Source organism: Helicoverpa armigera, chromosome 17, assembly GCF_030705265.1.
Source record: "Helicoverpa armigera isolate CAAS_96S chromosome 17, ASM3070526v1, whole genome shotgun sequence".
NCBI classification, from domain to species: Eukaryota; Metazoa; Arthropoda; class Insecta; order Lepidoptera; family Noctuidae; genus Helicoverpa; species Helicoverpa armigera.
The window spans coordinates 10,106,606-10,120,318 of record NC_087136.1 but is presented as its reverse complement, the minus strand read 5'-3'; the positions used below and the strand labels follow the sequence as shown (position 1 = coordinate 10,120,318).

General features: G+C 35.2%; 1 protein-coding gene across 2 annotated transcripts in view; it reads right to left on the bottom strand.

Moving 5' to 3' along the window:
* Positions 1-4,256: 4,256 nt before the first annotated feature.
* The window catches only part of LOC110378863 (cytochrome P450 4C1), a 49,284-nt gene continuing 39,827 nt past the window's right edge, over positions 4,257-13,713 (bottom strand). For both annotated transcript variants that reach the window (XM_049846478.2, XM_021338275.3), the window contains exons 8-10: positions 11,592-11,760; positions 7,172-7,345; positions 4,257-4,982 (exon numbers count right to left, since the gene is read on the bottom strand). In XM_049846478.2, coding sequence (XP_049702435.2) covers positions 4,825-4,982; positions 7,172-7,345; positions 11,592-11,760 — 501 coding nt within the window. In that variant the 3' untranslated portion in view covers positions 4,257-4,824. The remainder of the gene's footprint in view (positions 4,983-7,171; positions 7,346-11,591; positions 11,761-13,713) is intronic.

Below are 13,713 nucleotides of genomic sequence, written 5' to 3'. Positions count from 1 at the left end.
AGCATAGAAGACAAAACGAAATAGACAGCAGACCAATCCGAAATTCGATATCTGTCCGATGTAAAACCAATTTACATTCGCTTTGAACTGAATGGAAACTACATTTGATTGAGAAGCCTGGCATAAAGTACTAGCTTGTTTAAACGCCATTTGCCTAGCAAGGTATATACCATGGTTCTAGAGATAAAAGACTGTTTAAATGCATTATTATAAGCATTTCAAAGTATAAATAGAGCCTACTTATATGCGAAAAATCATAAGTTTTTTATTGTCCCACTTCTGGACAAAGGCCTCTTCGAATGTAGCGTGGGATTGAGTGGTAATAACCACCTTCGTTCAAGGCAATTTCAGACTTAAAGTTCGTCAAGAGTTTTTCCTTTACTTATACTAAGCCATGCGTATCTATACTTAGAAGGAATATATACCTAACTTACATAAGTCTGAGGGCACGGCAGTGCCCCAGCCAATTTATTAGTACTTGCCTGACCTAGAAGCGAACCTACTCACTCATATTCGAGTGGCTGGTATTTTAAATACTTACTCTAGACGGGTTGTTAAAGTAGTATTACTGTTTATGTAACAAATATAAGGTACACGAAAATTGGTTCTCTCATCCACAAAGTTAGAAAATTTATCGATATTTCAAGTGCTTTGAAGCTTTTAACATTATTTCTCGAATGAGGCATTAATTGCTAATTAAAGCCTGTTAATTGAACTGGGAGACGATCGTTTATGTAACATTAATTATGACTAATATTTAACTCTTACAGGTAATTTCATTTGAAAGGTAAATTCATTTTATGATGTTCATGATTTTGAATTATTGATAACTGGAGGGACATATCGTGTGAAATATATTTGCCGACCTGAAATTAGCTATGTTCGTATTTGTACTTAGGTATGGACTGTCATCGAATTTAGTGTAATATAAGCGACAGGTTTGTTGTAGCCATATATTGTTATGCAGTCACTCCTTACAACTGCTGAAATTAGCTAAATATAGAATGGAAACCAATTCTAATACGATTGTAAAAATGCTAGCCTGATAGATATAAATTGTAACCAGCAACTAGTTTGTAGAACTTCAAAAAAATAAAATAATAAAACAAGTTATCTGCTCAGAAAGATAATACAGAGACTGAAAAAGTACGACTTTTTATTCGGTTTTATATTTCGGTGTTTTATAGTATGTAGGTATGTATTTGTATAAAATTTATTACACGCATGGTTTCAAGTAATATTCTAGGCTTGAGACTTTTGAATACTTATCTCCCGAGGGTTTTCAAACGACCTTTAAACTTTTGATATTTGCCATTTAGCTTTGAAATGTTGTTGCTAACTGAAAATATATATATTCGAATAAATGAAATGTTATCTTACCTTTGTTTTACATTGAATTGAGAATTTTTCCTAACCAAAATAATATGTTTGAATGAACAATTACAATGTTTCGTACAAATTCACGGTTCAACCACTGAAATATTTTCAATGGTATTTTTATTAAATTTTTAGCCCTTCATGATATATTTTTGAGTTCGTGAATCTTTGGAAATATAATAAGTACAAGAAATATATGTATTTGTATGATCTAAATTGGTTTGTCATCTCTAAAACACTAATCTCAGAAACGGTCCGATTTGAAATATTATTTCTCTTAGATAATCCATGTATCAAGCGAGGCCGGATAAAAATCCGGGTGTCTAAAGAGTTCCCAAGAAAAAATATGTACAAAATTTTTATCAACTAAATTAATGTAGGTGACCTATTTCGTATGGAAAAAATCACTAACAATTTTTCATTGTATAATTACCGTAGCGTATAATTTATGGAATGTTTCTGTCATATCCAGGGCAGATAATATTAAATGTACCTAATCGTATTTCCTCAGAAAAGCTTTTCAACGAAAAAGGTTTTTATCCATATTCAGTACTTCAAAGTAGACTAATGGTATTCTTTACATTATTATCTTTTTCATATTGTTGCCAAAAATAAAATAAAAGGGTTCCTAATCTTTCTTTTCTAACGTTATAATTGTGTGAGTAAATGAGAACCAAAATAAATACAAGCTTAAAGGTGAATGCCTCGACTGTTACTGAGAAATCCTAACTAATATTATAAATGTGAAAGTAACTCTGTCTGTCTGTCTGTCTGTCTTTTCTTCACGCCTAAACTACTGAACCGATTTGTGTGAAATTAGGTACAGACATAGTTTGGAACTTGAGAAAGGACATAGGATAGTTTTTATTTAAAAAAAAAAAAAAAAAAAATATTCCGGACATATAGCGCCATCTATTATTCAAACCAAAAATATGCCGGAAGTCACTATATCATGCGAACGAAGTCGCGGGCAAAAGCTAGTTAAAATATAAAATGTTTTTTTTATCCCTACTAATATTACTTATAGATCCGAAAGTACCTAACTCTGTCTGTCTTTCTGTTACGCTTTCACAACTAAACCACTGAACTGATTTTAATAAAATTTGGTACAGAGATAGAGTTGACCTTGATAAAGAACATAGGATAGTTTATATCCCGGACTTTTGAAGAACTCTCTGGGAAACGCGATATAACCGAACTCTACGCGGGCGAAGCCGCGGGCGGAAGCTAGTATACATAATTATATTTATTGCAGCCTTTTGGGCAGGACCCCACTGACAGCGATGCGGATGAATATTTTGATACTTAGTTTTAATATTTTCCTATCATAAATTGTATTATTATATTTATTTAGGTGCAGTTAACATTAGATATGATCATACTAGCGCTCAAAGTAATTGAACTCCGAAAATTCTCAGACTTCCTGACTGCCAACGACCCGTAAATTAATTTTCTTTACGTGGAAATCTGTCTGCGTGCCTATTTATTTTAAAACTTTAAGTTCTGAAATCTTTATAAGTTTCCTAATATCATAACATTTCTTTAGAAAAGTTAACTCTTAGGAGTAAACTGTTTGACTTGCGAACTATACCAAATTAAACGAAGTTAATGAATTATTTTGTATCAAGCTTATACTTAACCTTTGCTCGTATTTGTAAACGTTATAGAATTCTTAGTATTGGGTTTCGGGCTGAGCAAGATTTTTTTGTTCTGTTTTTAATCCCCGACGCAAAAACGACGGGTCGCCCGTCACGACAAAATTTAGTTTAGTTAGACATGCTTTAGTTGATACTTACGTAGTGTTAAACGCTATTTTTTGCTTTTTATAGGGTTTAGCGTTTTTAACCTTTTGTCATAATAATTGCGTAGGTACTTTTTTTGGGTCGGGGGTTTTTTAAGTTTTTAATTTTTCTTCGAAGCTTTGACTATAAACTAAAAATACCACAATACACAGTCATTTCTTTTCGTGAAAATGCATCATTTGTGCTCGACATCCTAGCAATGGGCACGCGTTATTTCAATGGAGTATTTTAATGTCACACATATGCACTCCTTTTGTTCCTAACAAACCGTTCATAGAATTACACGCACGAGTAAATATTATATTTAACATAAAACCCCCTTTTTACCCTGAATCGTCACCAGTAATCATAATTTCCTACATTCCAGTTTCCCGTCCAATTAATTTCGTATTTGCTTTCACTGAAACAGACAATGAGCTGAAATGCAAATGTCGGATCAAACTTCGTACACGCGCTTGTCGCCTTATGAATATTTCGCTCATATCTGATTTAATTCAGACAAAGTGTAAAGCAGAATAATTGTGTGAATGTATATGGTTATGAAAATCTAAATTCTTTTTTATAATTTTAAAAGCGTCTCTTGCATTAAATATAAATATTTTGAGTTTGAGTTATCTTGGCAGAGTTATTGAGTTGCCCGGGTAACTGAGTTGAGGAGTTCAGATAGGCAGTCGCTCCTTGTAACACACTAATACTCAGCTGCATCCGCTTAGACTGGAAGCCGACCCCAACATAGTTGGGACAAGGCTAGTCATCATCAGTGACTATAGTCGGTAATTGAAGCACCTGTCCAAATGATACAATTATACCATAGAATTACAGTCAAATTATAAAAATGATTGCTACAGTGGAAAGTTTCACTATCCAAGCAATAAAAAACACATTTTTTCACGAAAAAAACATTTATTTTCCAATTAAGTTATTCCTAAGTTTGCTGTACGTACAATTATATCACAAAAAACTGGTAAAGAATAGTTAGAAACTGACTTTACTTACAAGCTAAAATAAAATTGTTTTGTAGAAAATAGCTAGACAATTTTTACAGTAAAACTCTGTATATTTCTACTGAAAGGTAAAAAAAGATGCAATAACCAGCTGCCGACAGTTTTCTCTGAAATACATTGAAAAAATAAGGCTTACTTACAGCAGATATACATTATGGATTTCATCTAATACAGGCATTCATTTTATCACTTTACACGTGGACGTACAAAATTCCTTGAAAAAATCTGAATTGAGAGGATCACACACTACCATGGATTTCGGAATGTTGCATCTTGGCCTCATATACTTGTTATCTTGTATACTTTTACTGGCTCATGTCACATTATTTGACAACATTCGCTGTAAACCTAAATGAATAGAATTATAACGACTTTTAGGTAGCAGCCGTGAAAACGTTAGTGGCTAACAAGTATATACCAGTATAGGTTTTAACTCTGCTTTTTCATTTTAATAAGAATAACAAGGCCTTGTTTTGCTTGTTACCTCATCAAACTACATACTCTTGTACATATTTGTTAATCTCAGAATTGTAGGAGTCCCTGAGCGTTCATGTTTAACTAACCAGACCTTCATTTTAACGTCCCAACACTTTATGCACGCCATGACAGTGTGTGATCCCTCACCTATATCACTTATAAATCTATCTACGAATAAATTTCACATAGATGGGCTCAGCGGGCCGAATCAGCATGTCTGCTAACAACGCCGGCCGTGCACCCTTCACACGCGGCTGCAACTTGAAGTTACGACAAATTCCACTCAGCACACATTTCATTTCTAGCATGGCAAACCTTTGACCTGCAAAAGAAAAATGTCACTATAGAAAACACGCAATGGATAGCTTGCTTTTCTAAAATGTCGTGAAGTTGACAGATATTGACAGCAACTAGTGTTCTTTTTGGCCAGTATCAGAGATTAGTTTTCAAAGGTTAGCGTCGTAAAATGCGTTGGGATTTTTTTTTGGATATATTTTGGGGTTGCCAACGTTTTTATTAGTTTACCTACTATATTGGTTTTCGAAGTTTACCTAAAGTGCTGTAAAATAAACTGAAGTTTTAAATTGTTTTGGGATATTGAAGTTATTTTTGAAATGAACATTCTGGAAGGTTTGGTAGTACTTAAGTAACTAAGATAGACTTAGGTCTGGTCTAAGTCTATAACAAGGTAAGGTCCTCTTGACAAACTTTTAATTGCTAAAACTTCATAACTTGGGGGACGGTTTTTATTAAACTTTAACGTTTTTTTTTTTCAGTGTAAGAATATTTAAGGTTTGATTTTTAAATACTTTTTGTATAAAAATAGTAGCACGTTATTTTTTGTTAAGATTAATTTTGAATATAGAAACAATTTTAATCTTTCTGTAACACGAATTTCACCAACAGAAAACACGTAGTTTAACACAGTAATAAGTTTAAAGTTCAAACGCTTTATATATACTTTTTAATCTATGGAAAATGTTACAGCAAGCGTTTTGAACAAATTAAGTACCTTTATTTTTCCAACGCTATTCAACTAAAATAAGATAAAATCGATACTTAGATGAAATAAAAAAATACAGAAAGCTTTCTAGCAATATAAAGCTATTGTTATTTTAACCAACGTTCTCCAATACAATTGGATCCCTTTTGTATGTTTAATTCTTGTACCTAATGGTTATTTTTTTGTATTTGTACCGCCTACTAATACAAGCATTTTATATGTTAACGTGACATTAATATCCCTAAAGCTGTAGGTTTGTTTAAAAGACAAAGATATTTTTTTGGCAAAACAAAATATGTAAATGTCAATGAGATATAAATATTTTATTTATTTACGTAATCCACGTTATTATAAAACGTGGTCCAAAAAGTGCTGGCTTTAGTACCTACTAGGTATAAACCGAACCTAGTTAATACTAGGATATAGAACTAAGCTGAGTGACCACGTTTTATAATAAGGTGGAGTAGGTTTGAAACCTAGCTTTTAGTCTGCTAGAACCTAGGGGTTATTTTATTTTTTCCTTTCTCTCTATGCGACTTCTATTTGGCACAGACTCTACCAAAGCGCAGAAGTTTTCAAACAACCAATAGCATTCCGGAAAATTCAAATTAAAATACGGACTCAAAATTGGAAAGTTGACAAAAGTTATCTGAACAATCCTGATGGAATACATTTGGGCTTTATTTCCGTTGTAACATGTACCGAGATATCTCCAAGTTAATCATTATTAAATATGAATTTAAATTGCTTGTTAGAGACTGATATAAGCCTCTGCCCACACGTTATAAAAATAACCTAAGGGTATTGTACAAAATGATATTGAAGTATTGTTTCATGCCTTTTCTATATCAAAAACAAAATATATTTTGTTAATTAGAAAATTAAAAAATGTTTTATTAAAGCCAGATACCAGGTTATTATTCTCAGCACAAAGGTCAGGTTTTTTCATTCAAAAGAAATGCTATATCACCGTAGATATTATATTTTTTGATAATGTAATATTTTACAAAGTCACGACTTTTTTTGAAGCATTAATCAGGAGCGAACTTTACAATTACCTACAGCGTCATGATTCAGATCAAATAGGTAGTCTGCCTTTTAAATACGTAACTTAAGTCAAACTTAACTCCCCTAACATTTTATTTTAGCCCTTTCACTTACGTTCCACTAGACAAGTGAAAAAGTAGCTTAAGAGTGAACGACAGTCGGCCGACAGTTGACCCGATGGTTGTTTTATTTGAAAGAAAATCTTGATTCTCATCCAAGTTTTCACTCGGTCTTGGCTAAATACCTGATCTTTTTAATTAATGTACTACCATTCATCTGATTTGTGATTCCAAACCTACTATCGATAAAATTTTGTAGTGTTCGGGTTTTTAGTATTTTTCAATCGAAAGGTTATCTAACACTGCAAGAATTTTTCAAATCAAATTGCTACTTCTTATATTACCGCGTTAAACCAACCAAATTCTTCATCTTTATTATACAGATACATAAAAAAATCTTACCTATACAATTCCTAGGACCAGCGCTGAACGGCACAAAGGCGTACGGATGCATAGCTTCTCCACTGAGGAACCGCTCCGGCTTGAAGGCCTCAGGGTCGGGGAACAGGTCTGCTCGACGGTGGAGGTCGTAGATGTGGATGGATACTTCTGAACCTTTCTTTACTAGGAGATCATCTGGGGAAGAAAATCATGTTCTGGTAAGGAGGTGGTGAAGAAATGTTCAGTCGAAGCAATGGGTTGTCGAACTATTGATTTCCAAAGTAAGTTAGTGCCGAAGTCACTTGACACACTCTCAAAACAAGATGGTTCAGATAAAAGCAAATTAGATGTTTCCTGTGCTTCTACGTAAACGTACGTACGTAGGGAAATGCTTCCCGCGTCAGGATAAAAAGTGGTCTGTATTCATTATCGGCTATCTGAGTGTCGATCATTAAAATCGGTTATGTAATTTCTGCGTAGAATCCTTAGGTACAGAAAGACAGAAAGACAGTTCTTCTTTCGCATTTATGAGTAATATTACTGAGAAAATAAGGATTCTGGAAAAGGAAAAATAACTCCCTATACCTCTAGAAACAATTTCTTTTACCGAAAGTTAGCCCCTGAATCAATCTTAAAAAAACTAATGTCAGGAAAGCACAACCTAATGAAGAAATTAGGCAATCTCGGTTAATCAACTAATTCAACTAAGACCGAGATAAAGCACCAATATTGACTAGACACTGGGTCATTGACCTTAGGACACAGATATACAGACAAACAGAAATACTTTCGTATTTATCAAATTAAGTAAGAAGTTTATTTTGTAATCCAAAACACTCCCTCTCTATACAGGAAAACCGTTGTATGATAAATTCGTTGTCGAAGGATAAATAAGTACATAAGAAGTTTGCGAAGTAAATAAAGGGTAATATTTCAGCACGAAAATTATTGTCAACTCAAAATATTTATACACGAAGTTTAGTCCAGGAAATGATTTACAATCGAAATTTTAGCCGAATTTGAAACTGCCAAATTCGGCCGGCTTTGCAGTATTGGTAAATTCTCTCGAGTTGAGATAAATTTTAATTGTCAAGGGGCCGTTAAAAAGACATTTGTGTACTTTATTTTATTTCAAAAGTGATTGCCACTCTTGTTCATCAAAATATAGGGTTGTCAGCCGATCTGCATAGTAGAGCTTCATTAGTTTAGTCCTATCTTCATCTATGATTAAGGTATCCAATAAATTACACGATCTCAGTGGCGTGCACTTGGAGAGGCCTATGTCCAGCAGTGGACTTCTATAGGCTGATGATGAATAAATTACACACTTGTTCAAAAACAAAAAATAATATTAACGCTCTTATCACACGATAAACTTCGATTTTCTTCGTTCTTCAAAACCTCTTCGTTTTTGCAAAGTCGGATAAAAATGTATAATTATTTAAATACCTTTCGTAACAAAAATTGACACTGATTAAAAACAGTTCAACCATAATTTCACTTATGATGTAAGAACTAAAATATTCTGAACATATTAACAGTACCTACATGAATCCATTGTCATCCCTGTGGCAACAAAGCAGCTATTAAATAAAATTGTCCAATCACATGAGATGAGTATACAAACTCTCCAGTGGGTTTTTTACAAACATAGCAGAATGTCAGACTTCGTTATCACGTTTATGTTTAATATCCATTCTGTTCAGTCTCCATTTTGAAAAATTAATTAAACATATTGTAAATTGCGACCCGAACATAGTTGGGAAAAAGGCTCGGAGGATGATGATTGTAAATTGCATTTTCACACGCTTTTAAAGACGTCTTAGGGATTTTTTAATCGGCACTCAAATTCTTAAAAGTAGGCTATATGTTATTCCGCCTAGGTATACATATGATATGTATATTAAGAACTTGACTCGGCTAATTCTGAGCACGCCCGAGATTACGCACACAAAGACAACATGCATGTACATTTATACAGACACAAGTAAGGCTAACCCGCTTTTGTGAAGAACCGAATTGCTTATGAAAACCACAAATTTTAAACCATACAACCTTTTTTAGAAAGCACACCACACTCGTTTTTAAAAAGCTTTCTAAAGTATGCGACGCCTTTGCAGTAATAATTAACGTCAGAGTCCGCTCCTACTAACTAATTATGCTAAGCACGAGTCCTAATGTGTGTCGGATCGCCTAAATTTTAATGCGATGCCAGGTGAAAAGCTCGTAAATGTAGTTATAATACTTAACGTTTCAGGAGAAAGAAATAGGTTACGCTTTGCAAGGTTTTCTTTCTAGAAAAGCAATAAAATAAATTGGGGCTGGAATGCATTTCCGAGATTTTCACTCCAAAACACCGAGACATAGGTACTACAGATTAATGGAAATAGCAAGTCAGCCCAAACTCCCAATCTCAAACGTAATTCGGTTTCCTCTCGACCTAGATTTCTAACAAAAACAATATAAAGCTACCCCTCGTCATGCCGACATTTTGCCAAAAAACTCCACTTACTGCGAATACATTGCTGTCAAAGACTTAACATAATACCATTCCGTGCGAGTTGGGAGCGCAATGTATGTTAAATCATGCCATTTATCATTTCTGGCCCATCACGAGAGATTTGCATAATGGGTAGGTAGGTACATCCCTTAGAGTATTTAACCAACTAGAGATGACATTGCTGTGCCTACCAGAGTTATCATACGTGAACATACATACTCGCATACATCTATGTAATATGTGAGTAAACTGTATGCTTGTGTTTGGCAATTTTCTCGTGTACGTATATAACAAACTAGCTTTTGCCCGCAACTTCGTTCGCGTGGAATAGTGACTTCCGGCAGATTTTTGGTTTGACCAATAGATGGCGCTATTATGTCCGGAATAAATTTCATTTTTTTTTGGTAATAAAAGCTATACTATGTCCTTTCTCAAGTTCTAAACTATGTCTGTACCAAATTTCATACAAATCGGTTCAGTAGTTTAGGCGTGAAGAAAAGACAGACAGACAGACAGAAAGACAGACAGACAGACAGAGTTACTTTCACATTTATAATATTAGTTAGGATTAGGATAAGCTAGACACGTTTCAATTGGCGTTCTATTTTGCATAGAGATTTGTTCTCATGGCAGTTCTTGTCGGTTACATGCTCTTAGGTACCCTATATTACATTTGATGACGCAAATCTCTCTCTTACTTTTGAAGATAAATTGTTTTATTTAATAACGTAATGTCAATTTAGACTTCCGTGTATCTTATTATTTATGAGCGAGTTAACATCTTGAAATGTAAGGATTTTCGTGAAGAATACATATTTCATGTTTGTTTTGGAAATTGTCTCACGCGAGTAATTTTTCCTGTAACTTGGGAGCTTTTCCTTACTTTGATCGAGTAAGAAAGATGAGGAAGAATTTATTTGTCCCTTGAGGTTATCCAATCAACATTAAGCTATACCTTTTAGTAAGATTGAACGAAATTAATCATAATTCCTTTACGTTTCTTGAATGTAACTAAAACAAATTAAAAACATAAATTGAAAATCTTTTTTAGTTACCAATCAACCTATAGGTTCAAAAATAATCTATCGTATCTACTTATCATACCTACTTGAAGGTTTTTCTGACTTTATTAATGTACAAGAACCTGCTTTTGAATCGATCAGAACTTAACAGATTTTACCAACATTATGCTCACACCATAAATAAACACTACCTTTTTATAATCACCCACATTTTCTCCACTGAATAACTTCTTACATAAGCAGAAGTGAGTAAAAAAATCTCAAGAAAAGAGAATAAAATAGAAAAACATAAGGACGTTTATTTTTATCTGGGATTTAGGAGGATTGCAGAAATATCATATTTTTGCTGAACACGTTTCGGGTTTTCCTTTATTGAAGACATTCGTCTTTATAATAACTTTGTCTCGAGTAGTTTTTATAGGACACTTTTGTGTTTTTACGAAGAAATGTTCAGCCATTAAATAAATGTTTTGAGCGATTAGTTGAAGCTAAAGTAATGATCGAACTTTTCACCTCTTTAAAGTGGAATGGCTGTGCATTTGCTGTTTCATTTTAGTTTTATTTTGAAGTTTAGATTCTAAGCTTTATTTTTAATATTCTAATGTATAAAATACACAATATGTTCGATTATCTACGTAAAATATATAAATAATATATGAATATAAAATATATAAATATAATAACGATGATTTTCTTCACCTTTGTTCATTTGCTCGCTAAAGATGACTTTAGACCCTTACAAGAAAAACAAAAGATACATATTGATATTGAGGACGGCCTTAAGAAAATACTGTAGAACTCAAGTACTGAGTAAAGTTACTAAGATTGGTATTTGCTTGACCTGGAATCATACTTGTGTGGCTGGTGCTTTAACCACTATCCCACTACATCCATCATCCAAAAACAAAAAAATACTCACCCAACATGAAATCCTCAGTAATCGCTCTAGCAATGAAAGGCACGCTAGGGTACAGCCTCAGGGTTTCCTTGATCACAGCCTCCAAGTACTTCATGTCTGCGAGATCAGACATCGACGGCGTGCTCTCAGCATCAGGGAAGATCTTCTGGCATTCTTCGTATATACGGTCCTGGTGAAAAAAAATAGAATTTAAAAAACCCGGCGAAGTACTAGTCGAGCTAGCGGCCTTCGAACCATTATCTATGAAACTAACAAAAAACCGGCCGAGTACGAGTCGTAATCGCGCACGAAGGGTTCCGTTCCATTATTTAGAAAATGAGCATAAAAGTCTCGTTTGTTGCATGGGAGCCCCCTAAAATAATTATTTTATTCTAGTTTTCATTCTAGTTTGTGTTTGATGTATTTATGTTGCCGCTATCTGTGAAAATTACAACTCTCTAACTATCACGGTTCATGAGATACACCCTGGTGACGGACGGACGGACGGACGGACAGAGGAGCGAAAACAATAGGGTCCCGTTTAAGCCTTCGGGTACGGATCATGGTAAAAAATGATTGCTATAAAAATACCCAGGTGGTAGACGGACAAACGTACAGTTAAGTCTTAATAATACATATACTCCCATCCTATTTACTGTGTCACTGGGTTTATGCCAGGTCGAGGAACAATGGACGCCATCTTCGCACTTCGCCAATTGTGCGAGAAGTACAGATGTGTGCACAGGAATCTGCACATGGTGTTCATTGACCTTGAGAAAGCGTATGATAGGGTGCCTCGGGAAGTGTTGTGGTGGGCCATGAAAGAGAAAGGTGTGCCTGGGAAGTATGTGGAGTTAGTTCGTGCAATGTACAGGCAGTCCTGTACTTATGTCCGATCGTCGGCCGGCAATACTGACCAGTTCAGTGTGGCTGTGGGCCTGCACCAAGGGTCGGCTTTAAGTCCTTATCTCTTCCTGCTTATTATGGACGCCTTGACGGCGGACATACAGGAGGAGGCACCCTGGTGCATGCTGTTTGCCGACGACATCGTCCTGGTTAGCGAAGACGGACCTGAGATCCAGAGCAGATTGGGGAGTTGGCGACAGAGACTGGAGAATGTTGGCTTAAAAATCAGCAGAACCAAGACCGAATACATGTTCTGCGATTTCGGCGGTCTCTCCAGTCCTGAAGCCATAGCGCTGGATAACGCACTTCTTCCAGTCTGCTCCGATTTCCGGTATCTCGGTTCGCTTATTCAGGGTGATGGCGAAATAGATCGGACAGTTACGCACAGAATTAACGCAGGATGGATGAAATGGCGGCAGGTAACGGGAACAACTTGTGACCCTCGTATTCCCTTAAGGGAAAATTTACAAGAGTATGGTCAGGCCTGCTGTCTTGTATGGATCAGAGTGCTGGCCCACAAAAGCGACGAATGAAAGACAATTGCATGCGGCAGAGATGAGAATGTTAAGAGGTATGTGTGGAGTTACGCGAATGGATAGAGTGAGGAATGAGTATATAAGAGGAAGTTTGAAAGTAGCGCCGGTATCAGAAAAACTGCGTGGAAACCGGCTGTCGTGGCATGGGCATGTGATGCGGAGGAATGAGAGTCATGTTGTGAGGAAGGTAATGAGTATGAACGTGGACGGATATAGTGGAAGAGGAAGACCAAAGAAACGATGGATGGATTGTGTGAAAGTAGATATGGTAAGAAAGAATGTTACTTGTGAGATGACGGCAGATAGAAGCGTATGGAAGAAGAAAACATGCTGCGCCGACCCCAAATAAAATTGGGATAAGGGCAGGAGGATGATGGACGCGTGCTCCCAGAGATGTTAAGAATCTTTTGTGAATCGTGCAACATCTTTACAAGCCCGTTAGGTAACTACGTTTATTATATTTCCATCCTCAGACTTGATATATAACGATTTAAACATAAATTATAATGTACCTACAATATTATCTCAACACATGTCAACCTTAAAAAGCGTTTTCAGAACAATTTGCCAACTTACAGCGAAAAAAGCGCGCAACATTTTGTTTAAAGGCCCATAAATTAGTTCGAACGATCCAAAGTTTTTTTGTGGATTTCCAAAAAGATACGAAAGGCAATAAAACTGAAACTCAACGCAAATGTTAC